Source organism: Haliotis rufescens, unplaced genomic scaffold (genome assembly GCF_023055435.1).
Source record: "Haliotis rufescens isolate VD_foot unplaced genomic scaffold, xgHalRufe1.0.p SCAF_12, whole genome shotgun sequence".
Lineage (NCBI taxonomy): Eukaryota > Metazoa > Mollusca > Gastropoda > Lepetellida > Haliotidae > Haliotis > Haliotis rufescens.
The window spans coordinates 39,661,897-39,682,191 of record NW_025963802.1 but is presented as its reverse complement, the minus strand read 5'-3'; the positions used below and the strand labels follow the sequence as shown (position 1 = coordinate 39,682,191).

Below are 20,295 nucleotides of genomic sequence, written 5' to 3'. Positions count from 1 at the left end.
CGACTTTCTTTCCTATTCAAATGTCCGGAATAAATTATCAGCAAGTCACTTGACTGAAGCACGTTATATTGTGAAATATGACAACAGGCCATTAAGTGACCTGTTATCTATCATGTACACCTCATGGAGACGGACTGGACAGCGTTCTGGCTTCTCCGAATGATAGTTTTCATGCATTGGGACGAATATTCCGTTCTTGATCAAATTGGAGTAGTCCCCCCTCTGTCCCACTCTAAACAAATGATGTTCCGAGCTATCCCTCAAACGTACATGTATCCTGTTCATGTAGATGGAGGTGATCATGCGAGTGTGTTTTGAGGTGGTTTATATCCTACGTTGGGAATATTCAATGCAAAGTTCTCTAAATGATTATTCCTACTACAGGGTATTTACCATTCGAAAATATACAAGCGTGACAACGCCTGTCAGCGAGGTTTGACGTGTTGATAATAGCTCTCACTGTTTGGCACACGTGGGGCTAGATATTGTTACTTCTTGCGAACTTAAATATACTAATAATATCACGAAGGTAAGTTTAGAATACAGTCAGCTTAAAAAGATGGATTTATTTTGCCATATTTTTCTTTTCGGGTGAAGTTCTGTTACATGGACTTCTCCCCCAATGTGACAAATCTCAAATGATGTCCTAAACACATTTGAGGAAACATCTACTGATGCAGAATTCGCTGAAAGTTATATCAAAATGCAAGGACCATAAAATAGAGGGACGGCCCTCCCTAACAGTTTATCACTTTCCATCAATGCTACGGTCTTACATGTAACACTCATACGCCTTGCTGTTAACCTCCCTCTACCGCTGCATGTGCGCAAATGACTGACAATTCCGGTAACCACATAAACAACATTACATAATATCCGGGTCTAGAGTAAATTCCCTCAGCCGCGATTTCTCTGACTACGACCCGCGACAATCAGTCAACTACTGAAATGTCTTGAATAATTTGCATGTTGATAAAGAGTAGTGGATAAAACTCTTGTCTTCCTCACTATCTTACACTGGAACGCTGAAAATATTGTGGCCATGTTGAGAAAACCTTAAGTATTTCACAACAGCCAGACATTATTTGCGTCGAAGAGACAGATTTGCTGCCTGAAAGTAATTTCGCAATTATTGGTATACCAGGACAGAATAAGCAATAATTCTAATTTAAAAGAAACCCTGGACGGGAGCTTGCCCTTTTTCTCTCAAATCTGATGTATATTTCAAAGAGTGAGTGAGTTGGGTTTAACGCCGCTTAAACAGTATTCCAGTTATATCGCGGCGTGTCAGCTTAATGTGGGAGGAAAGCCCGAAGTGATGCAGGTCTCAGACGTTTACCACTTCGGTGAAACCCACGAGCACGGGTATGGTGCTGACAAACCTAGAAATATAATCGGGGCGAACCGGGATTCGAACCCACAATTATAGGTTTCTGGCGTGCCCAAGGGAGGCAACTCTGCACAGCGTATCGCGGCGCTTTAGACGACTGGGCCCCCCGTGCCCCCGTATATTTCAAAGAACGCACATTACCAAGAACAGTTTTTGAAACATATGCGGTAGAAATATATTATGGTGATAAAAGGAGAAACCATAGTCATTTATATCTACAACACTGAAAAAAATCTAGTCTGGAAGATTAAATGGAAATTGTTGAGATACCTTATGGCCATTACTTCATGTGTGGTGGCTTCAACAGTCATAATGAATTGTGGGGCAGTGATAAATCGTATTTCAACCGAACAGTCAAAGGGGAGGGGGTATTACGTGTGTGTGGGAGGGGGGTATAATAAAGGAGACATCTGTATCTATGCAAAAAGATTCAGAGTGACAGAACACTTTTCACAAGACTATACGACAAGAGAGATAATTTCAACTTTACAAAAGTGAACTTTTCCTTCATGTCGAACAGTTTGGCTGCAGCTCCAGTCCTTGTGTCCACGTTTCACAACTTGCGAACTAAAATTGAGCATGCTATTTCTTCCAAGATTTCAAAGAACGCCATACGACTCTAGCCAAGAAGCTGTTTGATCAATGTTTGATCAACATTCAAGGCCTCAAAAGGTTTATGGAAGACATGTGGAGGACATTTCCAAATTTGACGCACCAGTGACAAGAATAATGTCCAATGCAATTCCCTATCTGGACTTGTACCATATGTTCCCGTGGTTTTTTTCAGGTAAGCACGCAATTCCTATCATAATCAACGTAACTATTGGTGTTAGAAGCCAACTCATTGCTGAGTACTTTGTAATATTGGATATTATTGTGTACAACCAACAGTGGCTAAAGTGATCACGTAATTCCTGCTGGGGAATCGTGCAGGCACCATAAGTTCCCATTATCCCGAGCGAGGTGGCCTAGCTTTGGTTACTGGTGGCTTATTGCCCGTGTTTCAAACAGATGTTGATATTATTGTAATACCTAAATATGCTTGACAAATAGTTTTTTAAATATAACTTTGTATTCATGACTCAATTGTGTACATATATCAACTTGTTCTCGTCGCCATATGGCTGAAATAATGGCAATTGGACGTTAAATTTTAACTCACTCACTGGTAGTGACGAGATGAAAAATGCAGTTATCTAGGTGTGTCAGCACCATACCCGGGCTCGTGTGTTTCACCAAAGTGGTAAAGTCTGGGATCGGCATCACTTCGGGCTTTCCCCACACATAACGCTGACACCCCGTGATATGACTGGAATACTGTTAAAAGCGGCTTTAAACCAAACTCACTCACTCACTGAATAGGAAAGGACCCATGAAGATCCGGGGTAGAATAAATCTTCAGCAACCTGTGCTTGTCGGAAAAAGCTAAATGTAAGAAGTCTGGCTAACGGGATTGGTTGGTCAGGCTTGCTGACTTGGATGATGCATGTCATCGTATCCCAGTTATGTGGATCGATGCTCATGATGTCTGGTCCAGACTCGATTATTTAAAGACCGCTGTCATATAGCTGGAATGTTGCTGAATGCGGTGTTAAATAACAAAGAATCAAACACACAAACAAAAGAATAGGAAAGTGTATTTCCGGACATAATTTTTTTATATGTGGAAAACTATTCACGATGATACAATTATCGGCCCTTTCGTGGAAAGTCAAACACTTTGAGTGTGCGTGTTCGATTTATTAGACAAGCACGTTAGGTTTCTTGAAGTACAATACATTTTCAATGTGCCCTGTCATGGACTTCAGAGCTGTGGGTTTGTCAAGACATGACAAGCTGCAAGTAAAGTGCGTAGCTGTTCCGACCACTGCAACCTTTGAGCTCATGCGTATATTTCATGGAATTCCTAACCAAAGCTCCTGATAATAAATTATGGTTGTTATTTGTCCAAGATTGACCTCATTTCATTGGTTTTGATTTTGTCATTTTTCCATCCAACATCAAACCATTAATCAGTTACCAGTACACTTTAATACTGCTCATATCAATGACATTATCATCACCAATTTCGCATGTCCTTGTTACAAAATAACAATTATCTGGTATCATTTTCTGAAACAGTTTCGATTTCTGGTGTCCCCCGCCGTGATATTGCTGGAATATTGCTAAAAGCGGCATAAAATCATATTCACTCACTCACTCACTGAAACAGTTTCGGCATGGTGAGCTAATTCTTGAATCTATAACTTGAATGATATGCAATAAATCTTTCTACACCAGGCTTAACTTTTGAATTGCAACATTTAACTGATCTGATGTTATGGGAACAATCAAAGGGACAAGATCAAATTTCCATTTTAAGGATTTTTCCCAAATATGATATTTTGTCGTATTGGACCAAAATTAATGATCAGAATAGAGCGCGTTTGAACAGTGGTTAACATGACGCTAAGCATAAATTCCCCAACACCAGTCGGTTATACTCTCGGTAGATATACATGAGTTAAATGGTGATGTACATGTTGTTTGAAACGTCTTTGTTTTGAATTTCATCGTTGCTTGGCCCAACTTTAGACTTGCTGCGGCGTCCGTAATGCCGTGTTGAAAGGGGCAGGTAGAGCTTCGTCATGGCTGTTTCCGGCTGGGTACGTAAGTCTCATTCCCTGGTAAAGGTGTCAGCTGTATCCCGCTTGTACTCGAGACTTTCCACAGTCGCCGCGCAAACGGGAAGAGGAGTTGCGGGTTCACTGTTTGAGGGTATCGGCTCGCTGTCAGAAAGTAAAAGGACATTTAATGGTATTAGTATTTCTCTGGACAAACATATTTCGATTTCATGAGGTGAGTGTGTTCGCTCTGGTTTACGTCGCATGTTAGCAATATCCCCAACCATAACAGGACTGCCTGTAAAAATCGACTCTGAGCCAGACCTCGGATTGCATGTGCAACGATTCACACCGTTGTTATTTTTGCTAAATAATATGTAGCGGTTTATATATTATATAAGGCAAGTGAGGCAATATTTTTAAGGTGGAAACTTCACAAACAATATACTTAGAGAGTGTATAATGAAATTCAGTAACATCAACATTGCTTGACATCTATCACGATTAGACTTAGAAGCGATACCTGCAATTATACAAAATGAAATAAACAGCCGAGCAAACGAAAGTACACACTTGAAAATTCACACTTCACTCTGCTCATTGGTGTGTATTGTGCAACTGCGACCCTCATGCTCCTCAGACATCAAGTGCACGTCAGTTTTTGCGAGATACTCATTGACACGATGCATGTAATATCGCCTGTAATACCCGTATGAAATACATCACAATCACCATTTCTTGTTAGCTTGATTTTTAGCCACCGTTAAACATAGGTAAACATTTTCTTTTGCCTGTTAGTTTTAAATCTCTACTTCTGATTCATACTTGAGGAATTGCATCAAAGATTCTGGACCTTTCCGCATCTGGCTGATTTTTAAAGGAAAATATTTAACAAACATTGAAAAGTGGTAACCATCCAATACATGTCGAGTTAACAGTAGTACGACACCAGTGGAGTTTCTATATGCGGGTTCTTCTATGGCCATATTATATACTTGCATTGTACAAGACACATGGGAGTTGCGTGCCTTATGCATGACAGGATCCTATGAGAATGGTTTGAATCCAAGATTCGGTCTGATTATATTTATTTTGGCCAGCACCATATCAATGCTCGTACCTAAAAACATGGTAAATAGCACAGACGTCAATCACCTCTGATGACATTAAACTGACTTGCCTTGACACAACTGAATAAAATCGACAAAACCCTTTTCATATTCATATGAAATATGTGCAAAAATCAAAGTCAATTGTACGATTCCGACCTTTTCATGAGCTTGTGTTTAAGAATCAATATCAAGTAGTGATGATACCAGGTGTTTGTGTATCCTGCTCAACTGGTGGCACCCGTCACAAACACATGCAACGGCAGGTCAATTGTTCACCTGCTTATGATGCCAATCACTGGATTGTCTGGTCTAGACTCGATGATTCACAGACCGCCGTCATATAGCTGGAATATTGCTGAATGCGGCGTGAAACATCAATCAAACAAACAAACAAACAAACAAACAAACAAACAAACACCTAAAAAAACACGGGAACATATGGTGCAAGTCAAAATAGAAAATTGCGTCACTAATAATTCTAATCACTGATGCGTCAGATTTGAAAATGTCCTCTACATGTCTCGCATTAAACGTTTTAAAAGCCTTGAATTCTATAACCTTGTTTAAACAGCTTCTGAGTCGTTTTGCGCCCTTTGAAATCTTGTCAGAAGGAAAATGCTCGATTGTACCTCAAACGTTCTGAAATGTTGACACCAAGGGCTGGTGGAGCTGCAGGATTAGTATTGCTCGACATACAGGGAAGATTGACTATTGGAAAGTTGAAGTCATCTCTCCTGTCATATAGTCTTGTGAAGAGTGTTTTGTCAGTCAGAATCTTTATGCATAGATCTTAATATGAAACAGACGAGGCGGTCTCACTGGTCTTCTTTGTTACTGGTTCAGGAGGGTATATCAGTGGAAGGGAATTAGCTATTTGATGGTTATTGAGCGATATCAGATCACTAATATACCTGATTCTTTAGTTGAACTTATTGAACAAATTACTTTGTTTTGGCTTTGCCAATCCGCGCAAGAATTCCGCTAACTAAATATATATACACTGGCTGGACTCACCTGTGATCCAACTTGTGACCACACCAACAATCAGCGACACCAGGAATCCAATCAAGCCGTACCACACGTAGGACACATCATATAGGTAGAATGACACTGCAGACAATCTGTGGAACCACAGCATATAGTTGATCCTTATTTGAACATGCAGTTTTAGAATATTTATGACATAAATATGTTTGATACAAATGTTATGATTAAAACTTTAATTACACGATTCTAATCTGAAATCACAGGTTATTATACACATGTTTTTGTTATAGTTAAAAGCATACCCTTCGTGATGAGAATTCAGAATATCATCTTGTGGGAATGTTGTATTCAGAATCTTTGGGGTTGTGAATGCCATGGTACTATTCGCCTCTAGATAGGATTCTCCTGGGCATGCATCTATAGGTGCGGGGTTTAGAGTGGTCGGCTTGACTCCATGAAGTTTTTGTAGAATGCTGAGTGTGACAGTCACTAATAGAGCTGATATACCTCCACACAGAGCTCCCTACACATGAAAATGAAAACATTTCAAGTTTAGCTTAAGAATTCATTGGATTAAAAACCAATATTCCTGTCACGACAAATTACAAACGAATTGTGGTATTGACACATTCCTTTCTAATCTGTTAAAATCTGGTATTACATTATTTACAAGGAGAAAATAAAACATCTTGTTCTTTGGAATTAGATATTGATTATGAACATCGACTTTGTGAAATGTGTAATTTGGGTTGCATTGAAGATGAAATACATTTTGTATTTATATGTCTTGCATATTTTGATTTGAGACTTAGGTTAATAGAGAAAAGCAAAAGTGATTTGAGAGGTATAATTTATGCATCATTCATGTATGAATTATCAACAGATGGTAATCGATTGTTCAAGACTGGCACACATCGTTGTCATTGACCAAGGTTCCATTTGACACACATGTAATAGTAAAGTTTTATGGTGAAGGTCATCTATTCTCAATATCTTGTGTGGCCACCATTAGAGTCCAAAACTGACTGGCATCGTCGTCCCATGGAAGTAATCAGTCCTGAATTGTGACCTGGGAAATGTTTAACCACTCTGCCTTAGCGTGTACCAACTGTCGGAGGTTCTGTGGCTGTTGGCTGTCGTTCGTACAGTGCATCCCATAAATGTTTCATTGGGTTTAAATCCGGAAACCTTGAGGGCCATGGCAGGACCTGGATGTTGTGATTCCTGAAAAAGTCTGTTGTCAGTCTTGTTTGGAAAATGACATTCGCTTCTTGCAAAATGGGAAGGACGCGTAAACGCTTTCTCACTGTTTGGGCTGATATCCTACGCAAACCTGGCATTGCCATAGTTGGAGATGTGGCCGAGGTGGTTCTTTCACGTAAGTGACGTAGCCGTATGAATCTGTCCTGTGCTCTAGTTGTGATACGTGGTCGATACGTGATATGTTGTTCCATGGCTCTGATAATGGTTCCACGGTCATGTAATGGTGCTCGGTGCCACGTTGAAAAACCTGGCTACAGCTGAAAATGATTTTCAGTTTTCAGTTGATTTGTTGGATTGATGACATCAGTCGTGGCATATTTTCGCTGTTCAATTGCTGTAACATTGTGATCGTATGTGTAACGAGTGGATCAAGTAAACATTTTACATACATAACAAGGAGAGATCACACAACTTTATGCTGTAATATTTCATCATTTCCGAACAAGATCCAGTCAATGTTTCATATAATCAGTTATTCACCATAGTTCACACATTGCCGACATGGCATGTCAGTTAACACCAAAACCCGACCTAGGAACTGACCACTTCCGTCTTGCTGTCGAGCAATAGCCAAGCTACAATTGCGTAACATCAGCCTTCACTGGGCTGTGAGCTTTCCATGGCTTACATATAGACAATCGAAGTGAAGTGTGTAATTGGTCAGCAACATAATATATAAAAAGGTATACATTTTATGAAAACTAAGTACATTTAATATATTCTTCATGAAAAGAAGATATACATTGTGGATTCTCATAACACAGGCAAATGCTAACCGAACGTTTTTGTAGCCGAACAAGTCATGTTGCACGTGAAAGTCTTTGGTGTCTTCCGTCTCTCACGTGGTTGTGTTTTTACGATTTTCCCATCTGTTCACCAAATGTATGTGGTACCGCGTTCTTTACACACAAATAAATCCCATTTCATGAGGAAATGACCAACTCATTTTTAGTATTAATTTATTTTGTATGTCAGCAACACTCAGATATTTACGATTTTGCTACTTTCCGTTTCTGTTTTGCATAGAATGTATCATAACAGTAAGAGTGACATGTCGCTAATAATGCTAATAAAGTGTAATACTCATTTTGTACTTCTGAATACAGCGAAATATGTGAAAAAAGCCCTCAGTACACGATTATCAAAATTGTCACTGTCAAATAAATAATTGTCACAATTGCGCTTGCCTTCTGTAAACATCACTTATTTCTTTCAAATGTTCATGGCCTTTGGCATCTCATGTAGAAATAAAGATATATCCCAAGATACTCTTATACGTAATGAGAACCATCGTCACAGTTTCAGTTGTGAACTGGAAGAATCAGTTGGAAGCTGTGTTCAAAATACGAGCACGGGCCCGTGGCAGGTGGATCTCGTGTCGGTCCCGTAGTATTAAATTTGTATTGGACCCTAGGGATTGACCATTTGATATTCTGGAGGCTGGGATTTTGTCAGGAGATTAGATATTTTTTCAGTTACATCTGCAAAACCAGACATATTATTGATTAAAACTGTCAGACTGAATATGTTTATAACGAAATGCATCTTGCAACAATGTAATTGTTTTGGGAAACAATTATTAATTTTTAACAATCTGAAGCAAAGTAATTTCTTTTTACCACTTTGTTGGCCTTTGGGAAAACAGCTCCCAGGAAGAACATTCCTAACACAGGACCGCCAGCAGCTCCCTCCACAGCCTGTATCATCTGCAGCAAGGGAGTGAAGTTTGCTCACTGAACACTCTGAATCGATTTGTGTAAATGGAAGTACGTCATGTCATAATGTAGCAAATCTGAACTTGAAGCGTGATGCAATTGGATTTCAAAGAAGATTATACCTCATTATGTATGTATATTAAGCATGATTTTCTGTAAATAAAAATATCTAATATTAAAAAAACAATGAATGTGCTGTAATGAAGTTTCTTGGATGGTGATATCCCATTGATTATGATAAGTTCAGAATGCCCTCTCGTATTTTGTAATATTCATATTCGTATATACGTCACAAGGACAAGAAACGGACCTACACTAATACATGAGTATGCCTTAACGGTATCATTCTACGAGTCTTCTCGAAGGTAAAGTGGCCTACGTTCTGTTTCCCCCTTACCGTGTAGACATTACAGTCTGTGCCATGTGGCAAACTGTGGCAATTTGTATGTGTCCTCAGTACATCCTTAACCTATTAACTGAGAAAACAGACAAACAAAGCGTGCTTAGAACTATGTCAATCAAACTAATTGATACTAACAATTTAACTGGGCCTATTTCCTCGTAACGTCAGGAGGAGGCACGGTGGCACAGTCGTCTCATGCGTCGGAAACTCCCTGTGCAGAGCTGCGTCCCTTGGACACGCCAGAAACCAGATTATGGGTTCGAATCCCTGTTCGTCACGCTTATGTTTCTTGGTACCCGTGCTCATGGTCTTCATCATAGTGGTTAATGTCTGCATCATTTCGGACTTTTCCCCTATATCAACCTGACACGCCGTGGTATAACTGGAATACTGTTCCAAGCGGCGTTTAATCCTACTCTCTCACCCACTCAAAGGCCAGGTACACCTGATTTAACTTAGTAAAATTAAATATGTGTGGTAAGAGGATCATCACAGATAATCTCAACAAATTGCCTAAAACTAGTTCCTCTATTTTCTGTTGGACTCAAGCATTCTGGAATCTGACTTTTCATGTTTTGTTGCACCAACCTGTGTTATTGGCCCCTGGAGTGATCGAATCATATACGCCATTCCTATAGCCAGGAGTCCATAGAAACAAACTGAAAAAATGACAGCAAAATGGGACAGTGGTACCAAGGTCTTGGCATTGTGACTATAAGGAGTACACAAGCAAGGGATCCCTCACACAGCGTTTAACACATGTCTTCTCAAATACAATTAGGGAACATCAATTAGTATTGACATAATCGATATCAGTAATTGATTTTCAAATTTAATTAGCACTGCTGCGGCTCGAACGTGATTCACTGGCTTCCTGCCTGAGTTAATAAGTGACTGTATTAGCACCCCATAAACAACCATGCGCAATTAAGTAAACAATAAAAAAATGAATTGTGCATGCTTGTTATTGACGTCCCACCCTCCCCATTCTTCCCAAGGATTGGTAAGTCGAGTGCATTGGAGCGTGAGTAACGAGGTAGCTTGGTGATTGAGCTGCTGGTTGGGGGCTTTGCCCGCTTAGAGTGCGCCCGGTAATAGAATTACTATTTCGTTAATGCATAATCACCATTTTATTGCATGTCAACGGCTTGAATTTCATGACGAAACGTAACCAGATGTCAAACTGAAGATTAAATGTTTGAAGAACTTCATTTATCATCCAAAACTGGTTACCATGACATCACAATCAAATGACATCACTAATGGCTCTGCTACTGAAGACGTTAGCAGTACTATTTTACACTTAAGACACTTCTTATTACTGTCTAGAAACTGAAAAAGTTGGAAGAATGATGTTGGACGATAAATAAAAGTCGTGCCTCTTGTCGTAAGTATTGTTGAGTGACCGTTGACACTCTGATATTTTTTGCATAGATAATTAAAAGGAAAATAAGTTAACAAGACATTTTGAGCAAATATTACCTGCCAATTTTGCAATGATTGTGGATGTCCTTTCTGAAGATCGGCGCAGTGGCACGACCAGGATATCTGCCACTGTGTTGGCGGCCAAAGCGTTGATGCCAGAGGACAGAGAACTGTGTAAAAGTATTTGTCTCACTGGTTAATAAAAGCGACATAAACATTTCCATATCCACAAAAAAATCTCTGTTTAGAGAAGAGTCGATTGTACGACAACACATAATGGAGTTGTATACATGAGCATGTGTTTATGAATCACACAGTGATGATACCAGCTGTTGGTTTAAATGTGAGCGTCTCCTGCCCCACTGGTGGCACCCTTGACAAACACATGAAAAGACAAGTCAGTTATATTCCTGAAAAAACAACTAACGTTGGAACATATGGTACAAGTCAAACTATGGAATCTCATCGGACTTAATTTTTATCACTTCTAGTATATTACAGTAACACATTTTGAAAGTTTGACCAAACAACTTTTAAGCTAGAATCGTATGACGCGCTCTAAAATCTTTATAGAAAGAGCATGTTCGATTGTACCTCAGAAATTGCAAACTGTAGACACTAAAGGCTGGACCTGCTGGAATATTGCTCGACATAAAGGAAAAATTGACAAAAGCTGAAGTCATTCGTCTTGCAATGGAGCCTTGTAGAAAGTAATTTTGTCACTCTGGATCTAGATGAATAGGAAAATATAACCACTGGACCACCATTCATTGTAATATGTTTGCCATTCATGCCCCAAGAAGTTACATTGGCGTTAGCGTTTCACATATGATTATTAGCTTTTTGTCGCTGATATATCCAACCGCGGAGACACATTTATATGTCTGAAAGGATTAATTTTGCAAAACAGTGGTATAATATATTGTATATAGGATATATGAAATGAACCACTGTAACATCTATAATGGAAGATGGTTGAAAACCTTTTAATCTGTATCATCCGAGAATAGAGAGCTTGACACATCTTTTCAACTGTTGGATTATCCACATGTGATGATGTTCTCATCTTTAGTAGACATGTTCAATGTCTCTAAATGGAAACAGTTACAGAAAAGATTTACGACAATATATTTAATATCCATTGCCTCTCAAGCGAATCTTGTAGTCACAGATGGTGACAGGGATGTCAAATGTGAGGTATAAGTATTACTTTTGCGGCTCTCATTAATAAAACAGACAATCCGTAGCCTGCATTTGACGTTTTTCGACTGCTCACCTCACTCCTAAAACTAACAAGAGATGCCCTGACGCTGACATTACCTGAGTGCTCCACTGAACAGGGAAGACATGTAGAGTCCGGCCAGGCCGGGGTAGGAGCCGAGGATGTCCAACACAAAGTAGGGCATCATCTACACAGAGACGTAGTACACTGGCATTGGATGACATATCAAGAGAAAGAGCGACAAAGAGTCTCATCTTATCTGTCTCACTGTGAAAGATTGTAAGAATATAGATCTCAAAAAACATCTAAAGAGGTTAGTAAATTCGATTCTCATGATATCATTCACTGCTGGATTATCTGATTATTTATAGATTGCTGGATGTAATGTAGCTGGAATATTGTGCTGAGTGGCATTGCACAACAAAGCAACCCATAGATTTTCCGATGCATAGAAAAATATAATTATAAACAAAACCACTCTTAACACACCACACGGACAAAATCAGAAAGAAATGCTAAACTCGATAACGACATGGTCATGACATGACATGATATGTGGTGAATAAAAGGGCTCTGGCATAGCACAGTGCACAAAACTTTGTCTGGTCAAATCGAGGGCCGAGTACAATTTCCCACACGGTTACATCAAGTGCATTCTATGTGACCTTCCGTGATAGAATTGGAATATTGCTGAAAGCGTCTTACATTCGAAACGCCCGCTCATTCACAGTAAGGATGGAATGAATCAAGGTGTACCTGGTTCCTGTTTGTGATGTAACCAGCCTCATACGGGTCACACTGGGTGGTGAAGACGTAGGCGGCCAGTTGCAGCCCTGTGATCACCAGCAGAACACCGTATATCAGAAGCATGGGTATGTTCAGTAAGAAGGCTCTGTAATGAAAAACAGTAGCATTGGCGCTTTCAATAAGAGGGCTAGCATGAACATTCACAATAGTATGGCTCTGTAAAGAAGAAAACGCTTCAAACTCAGTCTTGAGGTTGAGGGCAGTGGTTTCAGGAATAGCTTTCCTTTGCCAAATACACCACTTCGACCCTTATTTCACCTAGACGGGTGGTAGGATATATCGGCCCGGTGCTATCAATTGCCTGGCCATGCTGAACCCTGTGCGTTATCATATATAGCACAGATTTGACCTGATTTCTCCTTTTGTAAACTCTGTTCAAACCGTTTTCAACCCAAAACAACAAATTTATATATTTGCTTGTTTGAAATATTTGCCTAGCGTCTTAAAGCCCAGAAGGTGGTGTCTCATGGGCCAATCTGGTGGTACATTATTTCCACTTGATTAAACCCTCTTGGTATCAATGGTGCCGCCTGTTGGAAGCCCACAGACATTTGGCGTAGTCCTTGTTGATACTCCATGGTGGATGGGGAGCCAGGAGGGTGAAACACAAACTATACCACCCTGGGTGCTCAAAATAAAAAAACAAACCAAAAACGTTATCAAACTGATGATACTGCTGATGAGTAGGATATGATCAACAGATTGTGTTATTCTGAACGTGAAACCTGCCCTCGATTCATTGTTGCAGAGACAAGTGAGAAAAAGTTGACTTCTCCATTTCAATTAGAAAAAGCAATTCAAAGCATTGCTGGAACTATTAAGGATGTTACCCAAATTAGATCTGTTGCAGTTCTAAAAGAATATGTAAAGAGATAGAGCAGGCAGCTCTCATGGAAACAAAATGGTTTAAAAATATCCCAATCACATGCTATCCATACAAATCCTTGAACGTTAGCAAAGGAATGTTGATGCTAAGTGTTTCAACTTTAAGAAGGATGGAGTTTATTTACCTTCTAACACTTACCTCCTTAAGTTTGATGTTCCACAGTTGCAACAACCAATTAAAGTTGAGATGCTTTCTCTGAGAATTGACATGTATATCCCTAGTCATCTGAGGTGCCAGATATTTGGGATTGGCAGCAATCATGTACCTATCGTGCAGCTTACTATCGTTTTGGAGGCAAAGGTCATGATAGCAGCGCCTGTACTTCTGAATTAAAATGTGTTCATTGCTCAGGTTCACACGTCATCATCTAAAGAGTGTTCAGTTTGGCAGTTTGAAATGACCATTCAACGCATAAAAACAGAAATGAATATTAGTTTTTCAGATGCAAGGAAGTTAGCTGCTTCAATAGCATTGCCTTGAGAGGTAAGTCAACCTACGCTGAGGCCATGAAACCGTCTAAAAATCAATTGACTGTCAAACTGACTTAACTTGGGTGAATACAGACATACCACTGAGCGTTTCGTGATCTCACTTTTTCATTTACACCAACTGAATCTTCCAACAAACATAAAAAAACAACAGAAGCTCAAACCACTTCTTCTCCACTTGAGAAAAAGAAACATGTGAATGAGGACTACTCAAAGAAACCAAATAAAACTGATCGAATACCAAAAGGACAAAGAGATCCTGTGTCCATATTCAACAGGTTTGGCATTCTAGACGATATGGAAGTGTCACACCATCAGAGCACCCACTCCAGGAGCCATTCTCCTAAGAAAAAAGGCCGGGAGCACTCTCCAATAAATGACTAATACGCTATTACAATGACATTTTCGAGGTATTAGTGCTAATTTTGAAGAAATTAAACTGTTAGCTCATGAGTATAACCCCTAGGCATTTAGCCTCCGGGAAACGCTTCTGAGAGATGATCATCCGATAAATTTACGCCAGTATGATACTTACAGTTCGATTGCAAGGATTACCAATGGTAGCCTCTGGTGACGCAAGTATACTAGTGAAACGGTACACTACATAGCCCTATTGCCCCATATATGAACCTACAAGTCGTTGCAGTATGTATAAGTTTACATATTGCAATAACTGTATGTGCTCCTTATATATATAACAGCATCATATCAAATGGGATCTGGATCATCTCTTTGACCAGCTTCCCAGGCCGTTCATTATTGTGGGCGAGTTAAATGGTCACAATCCCTTATGGGGTTCATCTACACATAATGGCAAGGGAAAAGTACTTGAAGACATTCTTGATAAGCATAGTCTATGTCTGATTGATGATGGAAGTAACACCTACCTCCACCCGGCATCAGGTACATACTCAGCGTTAGATTTGTCCATTTCTGACGCACCATTTTTTAATAAATTTTATTGGTCATGGTGATTTGTGCGGCAGTGATCACTTTCCTACCGTGCTTAAATGTATATCCCATTTTTTGGATAGTTCCATTTCTAAATGGCTATTTTCCAAGGTTGATTGGCTGTCCATTAGTTCTTTGTGCTGTACTAAATTGAACGTTGATCATCTTAAAAATGATCATGACCAAATTAAACTGTTTTCTGATACATTACTCAACATTACCAACTCTACGTGTTCAAACACCATGGTACAATGAAGATTGCAAAAAAGCTAGAAAGACTAGGATTTGGTTGGTTGTTTAACGCCGCACTCAGCAATATTCCAGCTATATGACGGCGGTCTGTAAATAATCGAGTCTGGACCAGACAATCCAGTGATTTACATCATGAACATCAATCCACGCAATTGGGATCGATGAAAGTCAGCGAGCCTGACCACCCGATCCCGTTAGTCGCCTCTTACGTCAGAAAGACCAGGAAGAAAGCTGAAAGAGTTTATAATAAACATCCGACTCAATACACTTGGAGATACCAAATAGCTCGTAGAACCATCCAGCAAAATAAACAAAGAAGCTGGAGGCATTTTGTTTTCAAATTGACTACACGTACTGCACTGAAAAAAGTATCGAATATGGTTCAAAGGATAAAAGGTAAAGGGTGCACTAGCAGTCTCCCACACGCAAAAGCTGACATTGAGGCATTAACTTACAAAAAAAGACATTGCTAATAAGGTGGCAGAGGCAATTAGTAAATATTCATCGTCTCCAAACTATGATCCCAAATTTCAAACGTATAATAGTCAGCAGGAAAAGAAAATTCTTAATTTCAAATCCAATAAATCTGAAGACTACAATGGATTTTTATCCTTATGTGAACTGCAAGAGGCTCTAAACAAAGCTCATGATACAGCATATGGGCCAGATGATATCCATTATCGATTATTGAAACATCTACCTGAGTCATCTATTTTAACCCTCTTGTTCATTTTCAATAATATTTGGGAATAGGGTAATTTTCTTTCTTCAATCTTCTTGGCATGAGGCTAATATAATTCATGTGCTAAAACCAGGGAAGGATCACACGAATACTTCTAATTACCGTCCAATAGCTTTAACAAGCTGCATCTGTATCTGATCAACAGGCGTCTTGTCTGGTATTTTGAATCTAAAAACTTGATAACTGATATACAGTCTTGTTTCAGGCATCAGAGGAGCACCATTGATCATATCGTTTATTTAGAGAAGGCCTATGGTACAATATGGAAATATGTCTCCTCTATGATATGGGTCTTCGTGGCAGTGTGCCTGATTTTATCACACGCTTTTTAGAAGATGTCCAATGGGCTCCACATTATCTGAGCTATATGATCAGGAAATAGTGATCCCTTAGGGTAGTTTTTTATCAGTGACACTTTTAGCATAAAAATCAATAGCCTTGCAAAAGTTTTAAATGATAATTATGTTGGTTTGTTATTTGTTGATGATTTCAGTGTATATTGCCGTTGTAGAAATATGAATTCCCATTGAAAGAAAGTTACAACTTTGCCTCAATATAATACATAAATGGTCTCTAGAAAATGGTTTTTAGTTCTCTAAATCTTAAACGGAAATTACATAAGGATCCAGAATTGACTTTGAATAATATTCCAATAAAAGCAGTCAAAGAAACCAAGTTTTTGAGACTTACCTTTGATCATAAATTATCTTTCATACCTCATATAAAGACATCTGAAGGCTACATGTTTGAAAGCACTTGGTATCTTAAGGATGCTATCAAATGATAAATTGGGTGGAGATCAATAAACTCTGTTACATCTGTATAGAAGATTGATTCGATCTAAACTTGATTACGGTGTTTCATATATGGTTCAGCCAATCAATCGTACATTTAAGAGCTTAACACCATTCACCATCAAGGTCTAAGATTGTGTCTGGGTGTATTCGAACTTCCCCTGTTGAAAGTTTATATGTTGAAACTAATTAACCGTGTCTTGATATCAGATGGATAAATATGGCACTGCAATACGTCACAAAACCCCATTCCAATCCGGTGATTAACATGGTTTTTAATCCTCCTTATCAGACTTTATATGACAAGAAACCTAGCTCAATTCCTCCACTTCGCATTCGTGTTCAACAACAATTACAGATGCGGATCTAAGAATTTCCTCAGTTGCAACTTATAAACTACATGAAGTGCCACCGTGGCAGTTAATACAACATACTGAGTTGACGAACTTGAAAAAGGCAGATACGAACTCCTTATCATACCAACAAGCCTTCCTAGAACTTAAACATCAATATACAGGGTATACAAGCATATGCACTGATGGATCCAAATATGGTGATAATGTGTCAGCTGCAACTTACAAATGAAGGTACTTTATCATTACGATTAACTGATGGAAGTTCTACTTTAATGGCAGAGGCTAAGGCTATAATATTAGCTTTCCAACTCATTGAATGTTCGAAAGAGTCCAGTTTTGTCATTTTTTCTGATAGTTTATCCTGCTTACAGGCAACAACCGTAAAACTGACCATCCCTTTTAAGTTGAAATTTTGAAATGTCACCTGAATTTGTCCGTGGCGATTAATGGCATCGTCTTCTGCTGGCTCCCCAGTCATGTTGGAATCAATGGAAATACTAAGCAGATTCTGTAGCTAAAGCTGCTCTTTGGAAATCATTCTCGATAGGTACTTTCCCATATACACACCTAAAACCTGCTATTTGCCAATATGTTGGAAACAGGTGGCAGCAAAAGTGGAATAACAAGTACTAAATAAGCTTCATGTCATACAATCATTGATTGGAAATCATGCCCTTACTGGATAAAATCGTCAGAATGAAGTTGTTATCCGTCAATTGACTCATTCCTTTTCATTGAAGGGAGAGGATCCCCCTCAATGTATTACTTTCCATAGTCCTATGACTATCAAGCACCTTTTGTTGGAATGTATGGATTGTGCACTTATTCTTCAAGGTTTTTATACTGTTCAAACTATTTCTGAACTTTTAAATACCGTTTCTAACCACTTAGTTTTAGCCTATTTTAAAGAAATCAAACTGAATGACAGTTTTTACTGTTTGCTGTGATAAGGGACTGAAGTTTTAGCGATCGTCGTAATCATTTTAACATTTTAAAATAATGTTATCTAAAGGAAACGGATTTTATTTTTCTAGCCGCGAATAGCTGGAATATTGCGGATGCGGCTGAAAGTAACAGTTACTCACTCACTAATTACTTACATTTTGGATCCTTTCATTGACCGAATTGCACACATTCTCTGCATGGTTGTTTGGTTGAACATGTTGACGTACCAGTTGAAGAAACCTCCCAGAAATAGTCCCCAAACAGTGTGGCGAACGCGAGGATCGGGGCTGAGCCTGCAGAAACATTTGTACTAATTTAAGACTCAAGGGAGAGGATAATTACTCACTGTCATAGGCTGTATATCAGTGATCTCCTGGTGTATGCTGTAATCTGCAATCGTACTGCAATCCAATCCAAAATCAAATAGACCAATGAAGATCCGGGGTAGAATACGTCTTCAGCAACCCATGCCTGTCGTATGAGGCGATTAATGGGATCTGGCGATCAGGCTCGCTGACTTCGTTGATACATGTCATCGTATCTCAATTGTGGATCGATGGTCATATTGTCAATCACTGGATTGTCTGGTCCAGACTCGATTATTTACAGACCGCCGTCATATAGCTGGACTATTGCTGAGTGCGGCGTTAAACAACAAACCATCAAACAACCAAACCATCAAAATCAAATTACTTCATTCGAAATGTTAGACAGGTTCTTGTTGTGACTCCACACTCATGAACGGATAACACATGTAACATTAGAATAATATAAAATAATGATGCTTTACATTTAATAATTAAATAGAAAAAATATTTGATTTATATGCAATAAATAGAATAAGTTGAATGAAGGCACACCTTTTCCTTAATGCCACCAAACCGTGCCACAATATGTATCGTGAACCAAGTATACTTCCCTAAAACAAGCAGTCAGCAAGTTTGGTTTAATGGCACAATTCCTATTTTGAATAGGCCAAGGCTCGCTAAATACAATGTTTATTCCTAATGCAGGATATTTACCATTCCCAAACACACTCGCGTGATAACCTCTATATACCTTCATATTATTGTCTTTGAAAGATTATCCATAATCCTTAATAATCAAGGACTTTCTTTATATTCACAGAAAGTATTTGTAGTCTTAAAATCTTAAAGGATTTGCTTGAAGTTTTGCAATCTCAAAAAAAGAACCAAGTTCAAATGTGTCAAAACATGTGATTTGTCTATCCCATATGATAAACTTAAGAAAAAAATTCATTCCTTGATCCATCAGGCATTTGTCACTTAACGTGTTGACCATACCTGCAGTTAAATCTCTATCTTCAAAGGTTCAGGACAATTTGTCAAAAATGAAAGTAAATGTCATCTGATATTCACCGAGAAAACAATATGTGAAATGCTGGACTTCATCATCAAAAAAAATGTGAAATTTGGGGATGAGACATTTAGGCAGGGAGTAGGCATCCCCATGGGCACCGACTGTGCTCCCCTTTTGGCTGATCTCTTTCGTTAGTCATACAGAAGGTTTGCTCGGATTGAAAAAATCTAAACAAGGGAATCTGGAACTGAGGCGTTTAACGGATGCTGCGGGTATATTGATGATGTGATATTAAAAAGTGTTCAAATAGCCAATTCCCTTCCACTGATTTGCCCACATGAATCTACCTTGATCTATGCCAAAAGATTCAGAATGGCAAAAACCTCTCCAAAAAGACTGCATGACAAAAGAGATGACTGCAACTTACCAATAGTCATATGTCCAAATTTCCTTTATGTCAAACAATATTCCGGCAGCTTCAGGCTTTCACAACTTTTGAGGTACAGTCGAGCACATACTCTCTACGAAAATTTCAATGAGCGTCACACAACTCTTGCTCAAACATGCAAAGCCTCAGAAAGTCTTTCTAAACGTTTCTTTTTTTAAGAAATGTGGAGGATATTTCTAATATTGA

The 20,295-nt window shown here is 38.9% G+C and overlaps 1 protein-coding gene across 1 annotated transcript in view; it reads right to left on the bottom strand.

Moving 5' to 3' along the window:
- Nucleotides 1–3,011: 3,011 nt before the first annotated feature.
- LOC124150932 (sodium-dependent multivitamin transporter-like) overlaps nt 3,012–20,295 on the bottom strand; it is a 29,522-nt gene continuing 12,238 nt past the window's right edge. The window contains exons 8-16 of the mRNA XM_046523133.2: nt 18,497–18,634; nt 12,877–13,012; nt 12,219–12,307; nt 10,956–11,068; nt 10,062–10,132; nt 8,975–9,061; nt 6,395–6,615; nt 6,120–6,226; nt 3,012–4,158 (exon numbers count right to left, since the gene is read on the bottom strand). Of these exons, the coding sequence (XP_046379089.2) occupies nt 4,016–4,158; nt 6,120–6,226; nt 6,395–6,615; nt 8,975–9,061; nt 10,062–10,132; nt 10,956–11,068; nt 12,219–12,307; nt 12,877–13,012; nt 18,497–18,634 (1,105 nt within the window). The 3' untranslated portion in view covers nt 3,012–4,015. The remainder of the gene's footprint in view (nt 4,159–6,119; nt 6,227–6,394; nt 6,616–8,974; nt 9,062–10,061; nt 10,133–10,955; nt 11,069–12,218; nt 12,308–12,876; nt 13,013–18,496; nt 18,635–20,295) is intronic.